The 20459-nt window shown below is 38.3% G+C and overlaps 1 protein-coding gene across 1 annotated transcript in view; it reads left to right on the top strand.

The window, feature by feature from the left end:
- Positions 1-16168, top strand: part of TMTC4 (transmembrane O-mannosyltransferase targeting cadherins 4) — a 54262-nt gene extending 38094 nt beyond the window's left edge. Inside the window, exons 12-18 of the mRNA XM_066176412.1 lie at positions 3702-3781; positions 3954-4061; positions 4184-4325; positions 5018-5132; positions 5613-5725; positions 11936-12005; positions 12522-16168. Coding sequence (XP_066032509.1) covers positions 3702-3781; positions 3954-4061; positions 4184-4325; positions 5018-5132; positions 5613-5725; positions 11936-12005; positions 12522-12673 — 780 coding nt within the window. The 3' untranslated portion in view covers positions 12674-16168. The remainder of the gene's footprint in view (positions 1-3701; positions 3782-3953; positions 4062-4183; positions 4326-5017; positions 5133-5612; positions 5726-11935; positions 12006-12521) is intronic.
- Positions 16169-20459: the final 4291 nt, after the last annotated feature.

Raw genomic sequence — 20459 nt, 5'->3', positions numbered from 1 at the left:
TAAGTGCTGTGGGCTATGTTTATATGGGCTATTTGCAGTGTTTTGCCACCATTCTAGATGTCAATTTTTGTGTATACAAGCACAGTCATGCAGAAAAACCTTTAGACAACATTAGATACGCAAACAAGATGTGAATATCAAAAAAGCTTTGTTTTATTATTATTTAGAAAACAGAGTTTCAGCAGTAGAAGAAAGAGAAGATTGATGACAGGAGCTGGCGTTGAACAGAGGCATCTGCATGTTCCTGGAGAATTTTGACATCTGTGCTTTGCTTTCATCCTTTTCAGCAAATGTTCATATTCGCTGAAAAAGATTATAAGCAGCTAGGGAGAGTAAAATTGGTGATAATAGTAGTGCTCCAGTGAGGGGATGTACCTCCTAGAAGATGATGTTACATTTTAATTTCTTCTTGTTCTGCTTTGAGGGAAAATGAAAGCAAAAAAAACAGTCTGGCAATAATTTTGGTTTTGTACAGGAAAATATATTTCTTTTCCCTCCTTGTGTAAATTTAACATTTAAATAAGAGTTCAAGTACTATGTGTATCTGGTACAGAAGAATATACAGAGCTTTTTCTTTTTTATAATGGCTTCTTAGGCTGACTGAGGTATTGAACAGACCAATACATAGAGCCTATTCCTTGGCTAGGCTCTGGTGCCATGGTTATGTTAACTTAAACGACACATGCCTGTTGAGAGAGTGTAGGTTCTACCTGATCTCTTAAATTTTGGAGAATATTGTGTTGTTGTGCATCCCTGAGAAATGCTCTTTTTAGAGCTATTACTGTAAAGTAATTGCCTGTTTAAGATTGATATAGGATCATCTGAGTATAATATAATGCGTCATTTCCAGTTAATATTTAATCATTTAATAATGAAGGGCTCTTAAATGTTTAACCAGGAAAGGAAAATCTTCCCTCCCGGGCTGGCATGCACAATATGTCTCAAAAACAGAAGAACCACACCTCTAGAGATGAAATTTTAAGCAACTCACCGACCCCTCATTATTAAAGACCAGATTTTTCCCACCCATTGGTACATAGGAAGCATTTGTGTCCTCGTGTTGTGCAGGAGTCACAGCCTTGTGCTCAGCAGACTGCAGGTGGTTACTGCAGGCCTGCTTTGAGTGAGCTAAAGGCTGACCTTGGCATCTCTCCCGTGGCTACTGAAGTGAGTGACACAGCTGGGTGGCAGAAGTAACCTGCACCTCTCAGATGACTGTTTGTGCCTGGAAACCCTTTGCTAGTTCTGTTCTTAAGAGCAGGACATTACTGCATCTTATTTACTACCATTGCAGAACTGGTTTTGTCACTGGATATTTATGGGAGGCCGGGCACTTCTTTTGGTATGTTTGGTTTGGGGATTTTTTTTCCTCTTCCCTTCTTTGTCACCACCATATAAAGAGGAACTAAAGCTACAATTTCACTTAAAGGGAAATTAGAAAACTTACCTGCAGCAAGGAGCCCTTCATTTTGGGGGGTATTGTATAGAAACATCATTTCCTTTCACACAGGAGGTATAGATGAGGACAAAAGAAATACACCATTGAAAAAGCTAATAGATTATTTAAATAGTTGTGCTATCAGTTTTAATAGTCTATAGTACATCTTTTTAGTTCAGTTCACGAAACGTGCATGTGCACTCAATACTTCATTTGATGTTTTGACTTGAGAGAATTGATATCTCTCAGTTTTCTTCAGACTGCACAATTCTGTTTACACGAGAAAAATATTCTTGCTGCTGGTGCTTTTGGGAAAAAATGAATGTGAAGATACTACATGTTTAAAAAAAAACTGTGAAAAATAGAAAGTGAAGTGCTGTTAGTCCTAACACAAGATAGCTGACATGTGAAAGACTGAGTGGTTGGTGTACACCAAGATTTTTCTCATCTGCTCTGTCCTGGTTTTTAGTCAAATTTCATTGTGTAAAGCTTCTTAAAGAATGAAATTGAATCACGTTAAATATGATTTTGTTTGCTGACACTGTACTTCAAGGGCTAATATCCAGTATTCAGTGTAATCTTTAAATATTTCTTCTGTGTTGCCACAAGTTATCTTTTATCTGGATAAAATTTAAATACGTGAACTTCAACATATCGAATCAGAGCAATCCAATTTGGTAAGAGTGTTAGTGTTCTGAAAAATTTCTGGAAGAGATATATAATAGAATTTAGTCCTAAGAAACATCTTTCAGGGTACTTCATTTTAATGTAATGACTCCTGGGAAAATGCTGCTCTATCTTTTTGTATTTTTTGACACTGTCAATGGATCTTCATTTGGTTATTTCTTGGTACAAATGTACCATTCTGTTGCTTCTTTGCCATGGGCCTTGTCTTATTTTTATGAATGTACAGTACAGTGCCAGTATTTTTTTTTTTATTTGTGGAAGCTCTGCTAGACCTGCTTTTATGGGATGCTGAATTTGTGTGCTATTTTATTTCTTACAGTGTGAGGAGCTGCCTCTGTGCATGTTTAGTAAGCTTTATAGTATCTCTGCTCTCCTTAAAACCAGTGAAAATTCTTTTTCTCCCATTTGAGAAAGCATGGAAAATGTCCCTAACTTTATATTTGTTGTTGTTATGTTACTGCATAGTTATAATCATATAGAGATGAAATTCAACAATTAAATACTGTAACAACTAGGCTCCAGCAATTGTGTATGCTGGATCAGTAGGTCCCAGATACTGTGCCAACTGCAATTAGGATTTTTCCGTTAATGGACATGTCAGATGAAATCCTTTTTTGAATGTAGAAGGTGAATTAGACTTATCTAAGTGCATTAAAACTTATCTTTTTGGACTTCAATCTGAAGTTATTCCTGTATAGTGTTTTAAAATTAGATTTCCAAAGTTTGGTGAAAATTACCATGTGTGTTTATTTTAGATGAAGTATATACAATTTGATTTCAAATAGTAATCTAAATAATGAGTCCTGATCTGGGTCTTGAGAAATCTCTTTTCAAGAGTCAGTACTCTCGGTACTTTTCAAGCAGGCAACCTAGTCTCCTGAGATTTGTCTTAAAGTGGGATTTGAGATATCTTCCAACTCAGATTTGTCCTGAAATATATTTATTTCTATTTATTTTTGCCATAAATTAGGTTGATGCATTTTTCCCTGTAGTCTGAAAGCTCTAGATCCTTCCTTCATTCTTCAGTTTTTAACAGGCAGTCTTCAACATGTTGCTATACATATTATTTCAGAAATGCTCTTTGATACGTTTTTATCCTAAGACAATAATTGTGCCTGTCTCTTACCTTTCGTTTTGGTTTTTTGTGAATGTTGAGTTTCTTCTACCTTATGCTGTAATGAAAACAAAGTTTTACACATTGTTGTGGTGTTCCTTCTGCTATGATAGATTTGATTTGAGTCAAACTTTCTCTTACCTGGTAAATAAACAAAATTAAGAGCAGGAGGTCTCCATACAAAGTGCCTTGTGAAAGGTGTGGTGACCTCAGTAATAAAATTAGGAAGTGAATAATCTCTCTTAAATAGCTGGAATAGGTAAGCTGATCTCTACCTCAGATTTTGTCTTACGGTCTTCATTGTATGAATTATGCGATCTTAAGTACCAACCTACGCTGAAAGCCAGCAGTGAATGACACAAGTGCTGACTGATTCTTTTTGGAGAAATAATTTTTAGCTACTTGGTTCCACAAAATATCTGACTGTGTGGCATCCGGTGGAATATCCATCTGTGTTTTCAGGTGCACTACAATGTTGGCAAAAACCTGGCTGACAAAGGAAATCAAAGTGCTGCAATCAAATACTACAGAGAAGCTGTAAGGTATTAGAAATTTTACTGTTTTAATGATCTGTCCTAAAATTGGTTTCATGGTTGATATGAAGAAAATGCTTAGGTATCAATTTTCATGTTCTGCAGCATTGCAGAGCTAGAAATTTGTGTATATTAATACATGTCCATACATAATATTAATCTCTGAAATTTTAAATTTTAGGTTGAATCCAAAATATGTGCATGCCATGAACAACCTTGGAAATATTCTGAAAGAAAGAAATGAGCTCCATGAAGCAGAGGAGTTGCTGTCCTTAGCTGTACAAATACAGTATGTTTAGACTAATGCTAAAGCTGTGTTTTGCACCAACTGAGCCAAAATGAAACAATAGGATCTTGTGTTTCAAATGCTTAATTGTCCACTCTGTTGGTGTTTTTTCCCAATTTGCGCAGACCTGATTTTGCTGCTGCATGGATGAATCTAGGAATAGTGCAGAACAGTTTAAGAAGGTTTGAAGAGGCAGAGCAAAGCTACTGGACAGCAATTAAACACAGAAAAAAATACCCAGATTGTTACTACAATTTAGGGCGGTTGGTAAGTGCTTTTGTATAAATGATAGCCATGACTGGAAGTTGTGTGTCTTTCTGTGTGTGTATATATATAGATAGAGAGATTTATATAATTCTGCTGTACTGTTAAAATCTGATAGTTATCCCAGCTTGCTTATATTGTATTTTAGGGTTATTTCATACTTTTGGTAGCTTTTCCTATTGTTTTCCTGGTATATTTCCTTCCATTACAACCTTTGGTAATCCTACTTTATCATATAAAGAAGTATAAACAAAATTGGAAAATTTTAAATTATTTTTGTTCTAAAAGGTATTATTAATCATTTCCCAATATTATACTGTTTTGCATTCATTAGTATATTGTGAGCTGATAGAACTATGCCGAAAAATTCAAATTAGATTTTTGGAAATGTGTACATTAAACATTTACTAATTCTCTTACGTAGATTTCTAAATTGTATACTGTTTCTTCTCCTTATTCTATTGGCACATGTATATTTGAAGACAAGTCTCACTTCCAGAGAAAAGAAAAGGAAAATTAGTATATAGCATTCTTATCTTCCACACTGCAGGAGTATTCCTTTTACGTTTATTTTTGTCTATAAAAAGAAATCCTACTAGAAAGGAGTGAGACATTAACAACTCTAGTGTCTTTAGTGAATGATAGGAGAGTAAAGCAAGTACTAGCAAAGTCACTGGATTTTTCTTTTGTTTCAGTACGCAGATTTGAATCGCCACATAGATGCATTGAATGCATGGAGGAATGCTACAGTCCTGAAACCAGAGCACAGTTTGGCTTGGAACAATATGATAATATTGCTTGATAACACAGGTAAAGGTCTATTTCAATGTTTTCATTAATAATTTAGTGTCTAGAAAAACTTAAACCTTGATCTGTTTTTATCTGAAAGGATCTCTACTACTTCTTTGGCAACCTAGACACTCTAATAATCTAAGAATGCCTTCTGACTCAGTGATTTAAAGCATAACTTGAAATCCAGCCCATAAATTGAATTTCTGATACTTACTTGAAATGCCATCATTGTGCAAGCATGTTTGTATTATAGATTAACTTCCAGAACTTTTTAATCTCTGCTCTGTTGTTCTTCTGAAGGTGTTATCTGTTGAAAATAAAATGAAGATATTCTATTCCCTGCAGGATTTTACATTTGTGTGTGTGTGTTATACCTGGTTTTCTCAAAAAAATTATGCAGTCAGCTATTTGTAAAATATCTGTGCTGGCAGCATGAAAAGCAACTAATCAGGCTGTGTTAAAACATGCTCTCTCTTTTTCCGCTACCTGGGCTCCCAGGCAATCTAGCTCAAGCAGAAGCAGTTGGAAGAGAAGCCTTGGAATTAATACCGAATGATCATTCCCTTATGTTTTCCTTGGCTAATGTACTGGGGAAATCACAAAAATATAAGGTAGGTAACTAGAGTAGGTAACTTTTTGACTCTAGGGCTTTGGGCTGGGTTTTAGGTGGGTTTTTTCCCTTAATTAAACTCCACCTATGTTTTTTGTAGAAACCATTTGAGATCATTGTGGACGACAACTTAGATAATCTGTTTAAAATATTTCAGTGCCCTTTTCTATCACAGTATCGGTGTGTAATTTTGTTTTGAGCTTATCCCTCCTTATTTTAGATGCTTGGGTGACAAATGTTGCTGCCCTACACTATGTCAGTGGTCAGTGGAGAGAAATAGGCTCTTAAGCACACTAGAGGGCAGTTAGGGTCTTGTGTTGCTTCACTGCCGATGGAGAGAGCCTGCATTGAATTAGAGACCTTGTTTCAAGAACTCAAATCAGACAGGACAGGCTAGTCCTTGTACTTTTGCTATGTGTTCTGTGAATATATAAATATACAGATAAGAATTCTAGCCTATTTGCCTCAGACATGATCTAAAATACAGTAATACGAGTTTGTTAATCCCAGATTGAGGATGGGATACCTGGGTGATCTCAGAATATTATGAGAGAAAGTACATACATTACTCAGTGTATTGAACTTTCTCTTGGATGCAGTGGACCAGCCTGTGAGTGGTACCTCAGTATTAGCTACCTTTATTTGCAAGTAGTAAATGTAATGAAACTGATGAGAATTACTTGTTTTCCAAGGGGACTTGTATAAAATGACAGAGAATAAATCATACACATTTAATATAGTTAGTTGTTTAAACTGACTCTATAATCAGTGATTTATGTGTGTGATAGGGACAAATTAATAATCAAGTTCTTGTTGTTCCTTAGAAAGACATCATTTACTGAACTTTTTTTAGGGTCTTTTTTAGGCTTTTAAGGGATTTGATGTCTTTCTGATAGTGATAATGTTAACAGCACTCCAGGAATATCCTCATTTATATACAAAGTAAGAAGATTCTATGATATGAAACTTGACAAGAGGAAATGGCCTAAGTTGCACCAGGAAAGCTTTAGATTGGATATTGGGTTTGGGTTTTTTGTTTGGTTTTTTGGGGGGGTTTTGTTTGTTTGTTTTGGGGGTTTTTGGGGTTTTTTCCCACAAAAGAGGTTGTAAAATATTGGACCAGATTGCCCAGGGGAAGTGGTGGAGTCACCATCCCTGGAAGTGTTCAAAAAATGCATGGATATAGCATTTGAGGACATGGTTTAATGGTGAACATGCTGGTGGTGCAACGTTTACAGTTGGACCTCATGCTCTTAAAGGTCTTTTCCAACTTTAATAAGTCAGTGACTCTCAAAATAGATATATCTGTCCAGTAGTTACTGTGACTACTTATATTTCTACAGTGTTGTTCACGTGTAGAGTCTTGACCTGTCCACATGTGAGGCCAAGGCCTGTGACAACCCAGGACTGGTTTTTGTTTGTGTTAGTGATGCTGTTAAACACCCTGTTGCTGTTTTTCTAGACTGGCTGAGGTTTTTTCCTGGACATTCTGTTTCTTTTCTCTCTCCACCTGAGACTGTTATAAAAGATATGTTTTAGGTTAGTTTAACAAAATTCTAGAAGGATACAAATTAACATCCAGAACGCATAAGGTATGAGCTTATGGAGGAGGTAGTTGCTAGAATTATTTTGGTGAGTCAGGCATCAGGAAGAATATGTAGCATGACAGAATAAAGAGCACTTATAATGACATAAAGTTGAAAAAATAAGTTGAAAACAACCTAGAAAACTTTTCCAGGTGTAGAAGAGACAAGTCTGCCTTATTGGATTTAAGAAATAAAAAAAGAAGATAGTGGTGTTGATTGCCAGCCCTGAAAGGTTATTATGCTGCAGGAGAATATGTTGGAGACAAAGTAGACGAAAGAGTAGGGGAAAGTGCAGCTTTTAAGTCCACATTCTGAAAAAAGCAAAAGGAATAGTGGAGCCCAGGAAAAAAAAAAGCAGAGTGCCAGTAAGTGTTTTAATAGTTCAATATGGAGTAGTAGTTTTGTGCAGAGTTTGACCAGTCACTTAAAACTGATGGGTTATAACAGGGAGAGCAAATTAACGGAATTGGAAAGTGGGCTCACTTAAAAAGGTTATGATCTCAGCAGCTGTATTTGGCATTGCCTGGAAAGAGATACAGGTAATGGGAGAATACTTACTGACAAAAAAAATCATGAAGAATTCAAATTTCTTGTCCATCCCCTCACCATGTAAAAACAGAGAAGTTGATGGCTCTTCGAGGATTTTTATTGAATGGAATTGGAGGGGAGGAATGGGGGATGGAGACTGTCAAGGTGATGGAGGTAATTTTCAGAGTGCTGCCTGGCTGTGTCTGATGTGTTGTATAACCTCAGGCATTTAATTTATTAGGTTACTCGTTATGTGTCTGTATAAAAGTTGCTACTATGTTGGCTCTGCTACCACAAACAAAGATTTGTTCTGGGATTTTTGTTATCTCTTATTTTAAAAGACATTGAGTCAAAAAGGTTTTATTATGTTGTGAAGAGATTTCCTTCCAATAAGCACAAAACATTTTCCTTCAGTTTCAGGTGCACTTTGATTTTCGGCAGAAGATAGGTTTCCTACGTCACAAAAAATAATAAAAAAAGCCCTTTATTTTTTGTTTGTATCTAGTGATGAATGATTTATTGTTCCAGAGAGAAAAGCACATAAAGGATGAGCTGTTTCTGTGGTTTTGTTTGGGTTTTTTAATTAGCATCTGTTATATCAAGTTAGATTCTCCTTTAAATGCTTGTTTTATCTCAATTGATGAAGAACCAAGCTATCTTTAGTTCTTTGAAAAAGATGTGTGCTATATTTTTGTTACATATACATCTATGCTTTTTCTGTAAAAAGTGCAATAAATTGAAACCATTCAGCATTTTTTGTATTTGAAATAAAGCCAGACTACAATTTTGTGGCCTTGGCAGCAGATAGAATGCAGTCTGCTTACTCCAAGCCTTTGCTATATGCAAGCTGCAAGTTTCTTGGCAACACTTAAAGATTTGGCGAGATGCAGCAATTTGAAATATCACTGATGTACTGGAATGTATATTTACTCCATATATCCACAGTAATATGAATATGATGCACCTTAAATAGCCTTTAATCAACCAATATGCTTCTACTAGCTGCTGAGCAAAGTAGTGGTGATAAAAATATCCTCAGCGTGGAGTTGAAGATTTATGGTAATGGCAGCCAGCTCTCAAATACCAGTTTCATTAAATTATCTGGAAGCGCATTGCAACGTGTTGTCCCATTGTGCTTCAGCAGCGAAAGGATATAAGTCTGTACATTAGGTGCTTCTCCTCTGTGTAGGTGGCAACTTTTAGGTGTAAGACTGAATTAAATGGTTGGCATATCTTTCATTCTGATTGCTGTTAACCTGCCTGGTGAGGAAAAAAAGAGATTTACTAGGTCAAAATACTAAAATTCAGAGTGGGAAAAAACACAACTTTGAGACTTAAAGTTACTACATGCTTTCAAGTGCGAATCCACTGTTGATTTTTAGGACTTAAAAGTTGTATGAAAAGAGGAATTATCTTGCACTACTTGCCAAATTTTTGAGTCTCAGTATGTTTCTCAGGTGACTGAGAAACATGGAAATCATGGAATAATTTTACCTGGAAATGATATCTAGAGGTCATCTAGTCCAACCCATAACCCAAACCAGGGGCAGTTCCAGGTGAATCCTGAATATATCTGTGGATAGAGATTCCATAACCTCTTTGGAACAGCATCTTTCAATGCTTGACCAACTTTAGGATTAAAAAAAAATGATGTTTCCTTTAATTGGAATTTCTTGTATGCCAGCTTATATCCAGTATGTCTCATCGCGTCTCACAGATATGTGAGAAGAGTCCGTTTCCATCTTCTCTGTATTACTTCATCAAGTAGTTGTAGGCAGCACCTTCATCTTCTTTCCTGAAGGCTGAAAAGATCAGTTTTCTCAGCTGTTTCTTGTGCTCCAACCCTGTACCATCTTGGTGGCTCTCTGTAAGACTCACTGGGGTGTGTCTGTGTCTTTCTTGTAATGGAGACCCCCAACCTGGACACATACTCCAGGTGTGGTCTCAGAAGTGCTTATCAAAATCACATGGCCACCAGAGGTCCATTCCAGCCTCAACGATTCCATGATTCCTGCTAGTCTGTTTCTCTACCCAGGTCCCTCAAAATAGTTGTTCTCCCCTCCAGCGTATTTCTCACTCCCTCCTCTTAAGTGCTATCTGTAAAGTTTTGAAATTGCATTCAGTCCCATCATCCAAAACATGAAAGAAGTCACTAAATAGTATGGCTTTCAAAGAGACCAATGCATCCAGGAACAGTCTGGTTTAACAGTCTGGGTATGAGAATGCTGAAGCAACTGCTTGTGTCATAGGAAAGCAATGCTAAAACTTGTACTATGGAGTCATATACTGTGAATTTGCAGGCATCTGGTTCCCTTGTTAACTCCTATCAGGAGAAGTATTCCTTCTTCTGAAACAAAATCAGAATCACAGAACGGTTGGAGTTGGAATGAACCTCTGGAGATTGTCTCATCTAGTTTCCTGCTAGAACAAGTTCACCTAGGGGTAGGTTGCACAGAATCATGTCCAAACAGGTTTTGAATATCTCTGGGGAAGGACACTACTAACCTCTGTGGTCAATCTCATGTTCAGGTGGAACTTCCTGTGCATCAGTTGCTGCTCGTTGCCCCTTGTGCTGTCGCATGGCATGAATGAGAAGAGCCTGGATCTATCCTTTTGGCACCCTCCCTTCAGATACTTAGATATCGATGAGGTCCCCTCTCAGTCATCTCTTCTTGAGGCTGAGCAGGCCCAGCTCCTTCTGCCTTTCCTCATAAAAAAAGCTCCTGTCCCCTCATCATCTTCACAGCCCTCCACTGGACTAGCTCTGAGAGTCCTGGGGTTTGTAATTTCCTTGATGGGTGGAGATGAGGGCACTTTCCGCATGAGTCTGTCCTGCCTTGAGAATGGCAGCCTCAGCTGTGCTCAGCAATGCTTTTAGTTTGGGTTCGAATTTGGACATATGGGGAGGCTCTTAAGTCACTCAGAGCTGAGTGACTCAATCTTGACATCAGAAATTTCTTTTCCCCTGGAGGTACCCTTACAGAGAGTTATTTCATGCTTGACATGAGAAGATGGTGGAACCAAAACTCTGGCTGACAGGTTTTCTTTTTCAGTAGAGCTTGTGTTATATTTTAAGCAGTGAAAGCTTAGCACAAAGGAAAGGACTTTTCTCCATATTACTGTTCTCACATACCTCAGACAGCAAGTATGTGCATTCAGATGGAAGCCTACCACATTGAGGTAATTTTATCTTCAGGTCATTTGCATTGAAACTGAATGAACAACTTTCCCTAAAGCACAGCACAGCATAGAAAACTATGTAAAATTTGCTCTCGAGTATCTAAACTTGCATGTCAGCGAGTAAATATGCTCCATTTGCATTAGGGACTTTTTAAACTCCCACAGGAAATATGCTGTGGGGAAAAAAGTATCAATATTAGCGGCTAGTTTGGAAAAATAGAATTGTTTTAATTAGAGAAGAAATTTAGCGGTAAATTATTCTCTGGATATTAGGTGAGGGAGCTGAGTAGTATTCAGATATCGAGAGTCTTAAGAGCACACACTGCAAACAGTAATACAGAGAAGATAACTGGGGAGGAAAATGTGAAGGATGTTGCATGGCATGACATGATTTGGCATGATTCTTTAAGTAAAAGGTACTCAGCTACTCTTCATAGGGAACCACACTGAAACATCTGTTTGAAAGGGATTTACTGGAATGCCCATATTTTTAATGCTAAAACTTTTGTAAAAGGAAAAGTGTCTATAAGCAGTTTGCTTAGATACCAACTTACATTTCCTTAATTTGATTGCATAAGTAGGGAAAACTTCAGCAGGTAATGTTTGAAAATACTATAACTATTAAAAAAAAAAACCTTTAGGTAAAGAGCAAACTTCACTAGTGCTTAGTAAATTTCTGCTAAAATAACAGCAGCCTGTGAAAACATGACATTTATTTGTTGCATTATTACTGTTTTCAGGGGGCTGCAGCTACCTGAGCTACAGGATCAGGCAGGCTCAGGATATTTATATGGTGGTATCATATAGATATGGCATAATTTTGGAGAGTTTGTAATTACAGTGGTGGGTAAATTTGGCATAGTTTTATATATATGAGAATGGACTTTCCTGATGACTTGTTATTTTAAATTATTCAGGAATCTGAAGCTTTGTTCCTCAAGGCAATTAAAGCCAATCCAAATGCTGCCAGTTATCACGGTAATTTGGGTAAGAGCCTTTCTAACTCTTATCAGCTATATTGTTTATTTGCTTCATATTCATTGTGTTTAAAAAGAAAAAGCAATCTTTTGAGCCTTCTTCCTGCTGGGCAGATTTCTATTTTACTTTCTAGAAGAACTGCCAGCCATAAGAACAGGGCTCTAAAGCCAGAAAAGCTGTCACACGATATGACAGATCAAGAGGGCTGCACAATCCAGCCCAGAGGTAGCTGCACTTTAGTGTCTGCAAATTGGTTCATTTATGCTGCTTGTAACCCGCAATGAGCTCACCAGATAAGAGCTGCCATTTATGGCTCCATTGTAATTCATTCCTTCATCATTCCCATGCCAGTTCTGCTCCCAGGCTTTGCTCCTGCATTTGGCAACAGAACAAGCAGCTACTGTGCCACCAGCCAGTGACAGATCCTCACTGGAAACAAATACTTCAATGTTGTTCTCCAAGTGATTGGCAAGATTGTACATTATTCAACAATATTGCTAATGAAATTCCCCATTGATGTTCCAGCTGTGCTTTATCATCGCTGGGGAAACCTTGACTTAGCGAAGAAGCACTATGAAGTCTCTCTGAAGCTTGATCCCATGGCACCAGGAACCAGAGAAAACTACAACCTCTTAAGAAGAAAACTGGAGCAGTTGCAAAAGAAAGGCGGTGCCTGATGTTCCTTTTCAGGTTGCCTGCGCATGCTATTTACGACAACTGTTACATGGGTACTTTTGACCATGTGCAGGATTCAGTCATCATTTCTCAAAAACAACACCACCAGCGCCGCACACTTGAATGTCCAGTTTTGCCCTCCTACAGATCCTAACATTTCAGCTTGAAGGGATCATTTTATTTTTACTTGAACTGCTTTTAAAGTCCATTAGAACATTTTTATAGGTATATGAAAGCAATGCAGATGGAATTTCACAGCATACACTTGTAATTTGATATCTTCATCTGACTTTTTAATAGTGGGATGAATAGCAGGAGGCAGTTTTATTTCTGAAAGTGATACTTAAAAGTGCAATTTCCTGCTTAAATCCTGATCTTTTCAAGTATGAAAAATATCTGTCCACTTCAGTTTTATTACTGCCTTCCAGTGCCAGTCCTGCAGAGCCAGTATAAGAATGAATCCTCTCCAGCACATCAGTCTACTCATACAATTTGAGTTAAGCCCTTATGCTCATTTCTGTCTCCAGCCTGTGAAGTGTCAGATTTGTACAGGAGTAAATAAGGGCAAGGATTTGACCATAAATATCTGTCAGCCACTGTACTGCTCAGGTATGCTTGAGTGTAGAAAATACTGTTAGGTGAGGTTGGAGATTTTAGCAAGCAGCTAATGAAAAGAAGGTGAGGCAGCGGAGGACTCAGGTAGAGTTTGTGTTCTTGCAGGCAGCCTCATCTACACAGACAGCATGGGCAACAAGTCAGAATTGCTTTCGCTCCTGTGGCAAGTCAGTAGTTTAAATCAGTACAGTGTCCGTAGGAGCTAATTGCTGTGTTCTTGCAATTCAGTGCTTTCTGGTTAAGGACATTACATCTTTCAGTTCCTATACTGCTGGGGAATAAAGAGGGAATTTCTGTGGAAAACTAACTGCAGAAGACCTGACCTTGGCTGTTGATCTGTTGAAAGAACTTGGCTTCACCTTTGTCTCCCACAGCTAGTGTGTTTGCTGAAAGGGCAGATAAATAAGCATAGCTGTTAATGCATAAACTGACCACATCGATGTGCAATGATTCAGAGGTGGTTTATGTTGATACCATGTTACCTCTCAAAAGGGGCTATGCTTTAATACGCATTTGAACTCTGGCTGTCCAGAGTTGTTTGTCACATACTAATATTTACATTCCTGCTTCAGGAAGCAGTCACATGTCTGTTTATTTGCTGGTGGTTGGTTTTTCCAGTTTCTTTTGGGGTTTTTGAGATGTTTGGTTTTGTCTGTTTGTTTTTTTAAGATTGGAAGTTTGCTATTGGATATGAAACCTGAGGAACTCTACCTGTCTTTTCATATTCCTTTATTCTTGCCATCCATGTCCCCTGGGAGAAATTGATCAGCGCATTATTTGCAGCTTTCCTAATTCTTCCATCGATTGTTGTGAGACTGTTTAGCATTCTCCACACACAACTCATCTATGCATGGAACCACTTCAAGTGTCAGGGAAATTCCTGCCACAGGACAGGATGCTGTGTGACCGTCTCATCTAACCACCATAGAAACATTTTACATCTATACCATATTTTGAACCTCCCAGAGACTGCTTTTACATTATGAATTTGCTTGGAAATGACAGTTGTTTCAAGAACTAGGTGTGTCTACAGAGCACACTGCAATACTGCAGAACTACCAAAGCATCCTCTGACAAAGCTAGCTTGGGCACTACAAGTCATGCAGATACTTTAGTGTACCATTTTTGCCACACTAACTGTAGATCTAGCCAGCTGTGGCAGTGTGGTGCTGTCCACAAATCCAGCTTTGAACAAACTAACATGGCTACAAACTGGTTTTAGTCAAGGTGCCAGAGGCATGTATGTGTGCTCCTCTCTTACAAATGTAGCCTGTTTCTCAGTGGGACTAATTAATTCACACAGGGTACAAAGCTGTGGTAGTTGTTTCCATTTCTTCTGGTTTCTGGACAAAATTTTCAGAATTTTTTTTCTGAATATGATCCAAGCATGCTCTTTGGTAAGTATCTGGTAAGCAGAACACTGCACCAGTATGGCTAATCATCTTCCGATGGCCAGCATAGCTTAGTACCAACTTTTGTATCTGAAAGGTGCTGAAATAGGTACACCCTTCAGTACAAACAGCAGGTTCTTAAGGCTTTCCATACATAGCCTACTGTTCATCAGACAGAGAGAACATGTAGCTTCTTCAGTCATGAGGAATTGAAGAGTTGGGATCTGGCTGGATGAGCTAATTTATAGCAGAAGATAAATATTTTTTACTATAATCAGGTCTTTTCTGTATATTTGGAATATGACATCCTGAGTTTAAATTATCATTCTCATCTTAAAGTCCACATGTGTAGTTTGCCCTGTTGCTTTCCGTATCAGCTTTAAAGACATCCACTAGATCAATATTATGTATGAGGGATGAATTCTTTGTAGGTCATTATAAACCAAAGTTATAGAAATTCCTCTGTGGAAGTCCTATTCAAGACAGAAGAGACAGACAAACAAATTGGATGTTCTGTTGGTATTTGAAAATGGTGTTTACTTTTCAGTACAGACAGCATCATTTCTTCTTGATTAGCTTTCTAGCTACCTGTATATATTTTTGTGAGGGTTTATTTGTTTTATATAATATTTACTGCTATAGAAATTCAATGTGATTACTTGTATGATGGTAATATGAAGCATACCCATATGTCTGAGTTTAATGTTGAGGCAGGATTGTGTTCAAAAGAAGCCACAAAGACAACTGCTTTTGTAATAAAAACTTCCTTAAGACTTTTAAGAAAACTAAATATTTTTTTACTTTATTTTCAGAAATATTTTGAAAGTGCAAACAGTGCAGTAGCTTTTATTAAAATGGTTATAATGTTAACCTTTTTATTGGTTTTTCATACCTCATAACTGACTTCTGGAACAGTGCAGAACACTCAGCTTCAAAGAGAAAAAGGTGAAGAAAAAGTGGGCTTGTACATAACTGTAGTTACAAATATTGTCTGTCTCTCCAGCATGCTGGATTTTTTTCCCATTGCTAATTCCAGAAGATTAAAGTTTCCTTATCAGTTGGCCTGTTTGATTCTCTAGGGAAATTAAGAAGCCTTTTTCCTTCTTTTTTTTTTTTCTCCTTTGCTTTTTGAGAAAGATTACTTGTTCAAATACAGTTCTGAGAAGAGAAATACAGAATGATTTAATGCACAGAATGGAGTCAGGAAAATAGTCACAATGACTACTATGGATGTTAGTCTCTTTTCACCAAAAACTTCCAGTGAAGTTCCCTAATTGTATGTTTCTGTTGTGTCTAGATCAATGCCATGTACATGAAGTTTCCTGTTATTTAATTTCATAGTATTTAAACTTAAGAGATGTGGGTTGTTTGTGCGTTTATGGGCACTAAGAAATAAAAATCTACAATACTTTTGAATGTTTTTTTAAAAATATTGGGCCTATTCACTGGGAACCTCTTCCTTCATATTTCAGATACCTGTAATTAAGCTATTCATCCTAGTTTCTCTGTAGAGTCACGGGGTGGGGGGGGGGGGGCGGGGGGGGTGGGACGGACAAACAAACAAACAAACCCCCAAAACCAAAAAACTACATCTTTAGGACATGAGAAGTCATATTTGAAGGATATATTCATCTTCACTAACCTCAAAGGGTAAGGAAAAGTGATCAGCTCCTATACATGAAGAAAAATCTGCTGCTTTCAGTTGAAGTAATTGGTCCCATACATGAAGTAATCTGGTTCCTCTAGAATTCGCATACAGTTTTGGTACCAAGAATGTTAAAAGACTGGCATTGAAGCAAACTGGCAGGTACTTGCCTTGAGAGTCAGAGAGTAGCTGGATTAGGGAATGGGAGAAAATGAATTAACTGATAAATTTACATGACTGATAAAGCACTGAACATCAGATCCCTGTGTATGAAAACAACATTCACATCCAGTTTGATTAATTGCTAGCTTGTTCTGTAATGAACAGTAACAGCTTCTTATTGAATTTTGGTGTCCTTCACTCCTATTTTAAAAAGCAATTCTGAAACAACTGTAAATTTGCAACAGTGAGATTTATGATTTTTCCCTTGAGTTCCAGTTGCTAATGCAAGCTGCAGCTGTTAGAATGTTAAATGTTGATAGCATTGTGTGTTTCAGTATGGTGAAGTTTTTTTGTTTCGATATCTTTTGATATTTATTTGCTGGTTCCTGCCTGTGTCCCATATTTCACATGAGTAGTGGTACATTCACATTACATGTAGGTTCTCCTGTGCTTCCTGACTTGGCCCTTTCACTGAATAGTGCTCCCTTCCACAGCTCTTAGTGTATCTCTACCAAATGTGTGTTAATGAGGACACGTTTAACTAGAAAAGACTAAATTTTGCTAGGAGCAGAAGTGAGATCACATGGCTGGATTTCTGAGATGTAAAAGCTGAGGAAGCCAAACTTGTGTCATGGAACACCATGAGCAGCAGGTGCCACTTGTAAAGGGCACTTCAGACTGTGCTGGGCTCCACAATAATGTGAAGTGGTTGTACATAGGTGTAATGTTATAAACACAGCAAGCTGAACCCCGTGCTATAAAGAAAAAGGACTGTGTATCTCTCCAAAGAAGAGGATGTGCACAGCTGCATGGACTATCGAGCATTGGAGGACTGATTACTCTGTGTTAGAAAGTTGCACTGCCATGTTGTGGCATGGGTGTTCAGTGTGTGTCAGTGATGATACGTGTCAAGTGGTTCAGGGCTTTTTAAAACAAGTATTTTTGTTAGGAAAAATCCCTACAGGTACTGAAACTTGTGATTTCTGCGCTGAACTTTTTTTATGTAGTGTTAATCATTTAGATTGTCAATGGTATGTTCCAATTTATTTTCAGCTGAGCAGGAAGTAAATACATTTGTAATGAAGCCATTAAATAAATCTGCATTTTGCTATCTTTTTTTTGCATAGATTTTAATTGTGACAATGGTGTTTATTTTTGTAGTAAGTTTTTGATTCAGAATTCTGCTACAAGCTAGGAAGAAAACTTAATGGGCCTGGCAGACTAGGACTGGGACATACAGGAAGACATTCTTCCTCTTACAGTAACAGTTCAAAATCTTGATTCAGCAGGAGTGTATTGATGTTGAATGTGTGTGCCTAAACAAACAAAAAGCAGCATCTGAGGAAAGCAATGGAATACTTAACTAATTAATTAATTCTCTAAAATGATAACATATAAAAAGCAGGACCTACTGCCTCAAATTCTGAGCAACCTCTGCCAAAATCAGATTTTTTACCCAGTGTGCAACTAGCCAATAATGACACACTTAAGAGAGACACTGATTATTTCAAAGTTGCACAATCCTGGGTTGCTCAATGGTATTGCACAAATTATGCACACTAATTATCAGAACTTTTTGCTATTTATAGAATTTAGCAAACAAAGGAATTAGTGGTCATTGGCTACAAGTTACATAGTTCTCTTATTAATTGGTATTCTTTTAGTGATTCTCTTGCTTCTCATGCTAATTAGTTCCATGCTCAGTCTTTCTCTTCTTTGGGGTCGGTGGGTTTCTTGGCTCAGTGGCCCGTAAGCCAGTGGTCACAATCTCCCCCTGTTGGACTTATCATTTACCCAGTCAGAGCTGATTTCAGCACAATTGCTGGGTTGGGTTTATTAGTTTCTGCTTTATCTTGGGAGTTCTGCCAGATGTCTTTGTGGCCTGTAAATTCCGCATTCTTTGTGTCCACCATCAGTGATACATCCTTCTTCCCAAGCTTTGTTAACCTTCCCCTAGGTCTGAGATCACTGAAGCATTTCAAGCCCTAAACTCTAACAAGGCAATTCTACCAAGTAATTTGTTTTTCTAACACCTGGACATCACTTAGAGCTTGCTTGTTAGCTGTTGTCTGTTTGACAGATTGCATACCCCTTCTTGTTGACTAGGCTTAAAAGCATACAAAGAGCAAACATCAAAGAACATACTTTCTTAAGAAAATTTTTACATCTACTTACATAAGCATATTTATTGTTGTTTTGCAACAGTCCTACCCAGTGTTATAGGTGGAACAGAATTATTGAATGGTAATTGGGTAAGAAAGTGAATAGTCTGTAAGAGATACAACCTGGCTTCCACTTAGTAACTAGTCAAGGAGGAGGGACTGACACCAAAATATCACCTGCTGTCCCAATAACCAGGCTACAGAATGGTACTTGCATGCTCTAAAGAGAATCATAGAATATCCTGAGTTGGAAGGGACCCATGGGGATCATCCAAGTCCAGCTCCTGGCCCTGCACAGGGCCATCCCAGGGAGTCACACTGTGTGCCCAAGAGTGTTGTCCAGAACGTTTCATGAACTTTGTCAGGTTGATGCTGTGACCACTTCCCTGGGGAGCCTGTTCTAGGGCTCAACCATCCTTCGGCTGAGAAACCTTTTTTCTGATATCCAACTTAAATCTTCCCTGACAGAACTTCACAGCTTCAGGTCATTCCCTTGGGTTCTATCACTGGTCATCAGAGAAAAGAGATCAGTGTTTGCCCCTCTGCTTCCCCTCATCAGCAAACTGTAGACTGCAATGAGGTCTCCCCTCAGTCTTCTCCAGGCTGAACAGACTGCTCCACATAAAGTTTCTCCTCTAGACTCCTCACTATCTTCCAAGTCCTCCTTTAACTCTAATAGTTAAGTATCTTCCTTATACTGTGGCACCCAAAACCGCACACAATATTCAAGGTGAGGCTGCCCCAGTGCAGAGCAGGGCGGGACAATCCCACTGGTGCTGCTGTGCCTGATGCTCCCAGGACACGCTTGGCCCTCCTGGCTGCCAGGGCACTGCTGACTCAGGTTCAACTTGACACTGACCGAGACCCCCAGAACCCTTTCTACAGCACTAGTAGTAAGGGTATCTCACTCTTACTCTGCAATGGTTCTGGCTTCTTTTTCCCTGCCAGGACTGGGATTAATACACAGGAGTTGAAGTTCGTGTTCGGAGTTGGATGTTTATTACTTCTTATCTGTTTACAGACTCACGAGCTGTGAGCTCTAAGGAGCAAGTTAGAGAAATAAGGTAAAATGGAGTACTTCTCTACCTCTACCACATAAAGGACAATCCGTCCAACTATGAAATGCCACTTAAATTATTTTTATTTTAAACCCAGTAACTAACTAATTGAAGTCCGCAATGAGGACTCTATCAACCAATTACAGTAAACCACCCAAACCCCTGAAGAAGGAAGAAGAATGTGAAGAAGGACCTAGACAATGCCCTAAGTCCCCCATTTTGACTCACATGTATTGCTATATACTAAAATCCCAATTTGAAATTTTTCACCCTGTGAGATCACACAATACTATTCGAACTACACACCCACAACCCCAGTGCTATCGCTCTATCTCGGATGCCTGTTCCAAGGCCTCAAGTTAAATGTGGTGCTCGCTTGAGGGTCAGCACCTTTTATCACAGCCTGAAATTTTCAGGCTCCAGGGTTCCAACATTATTCCTCCTATCAATGCATTCACTTTAAAGTGATTTACTGTGTGGAACCTTAACATGTCTTGCTATAGAGCAGACTGATCCCTACGGAGCCAGCTTGAGGGAATCTGGCTGCTAACTAGAAGCTGCCTGCAAAGGGGGTAAACAGGCACTTAGCACCCTCAAAGTTTAAAACTCTTGCTTCAGAAGGCTCAAGACCAATTGGTGCCTGCAGCCAAAACCCCTTTCAACAGAGCAGTCAACAGCGTTTATGAACCAACAAGGGTTTTTTTAAAGGTTCTCTATAGGCCGGATTGGCTGCCAAATGTTGCACAGCTTGACGC

This window comes from Chamaea fasciata, unplaced genomic scaffold (assembly GCF_029207755.1).
Source record: "Chamaea fasciata isolate MVZ Bird 193981 ecotype frontalis unplaced genomic scaffold, bChaFas1.0.hap1 SCAF_2, whole genome shotgun sequence".
Lineage (NCBI taxonomy): Eukaryota > Metazoa > Chordata > Aves > Passeriformes > Sylviidae > Chamaea > Chamaea fasciata.
The sequence above is the reverse complement of the archived record's forward strand: the minus strand, read 5'-3'. Positions and strand labels throughout refer to the sequence as shown.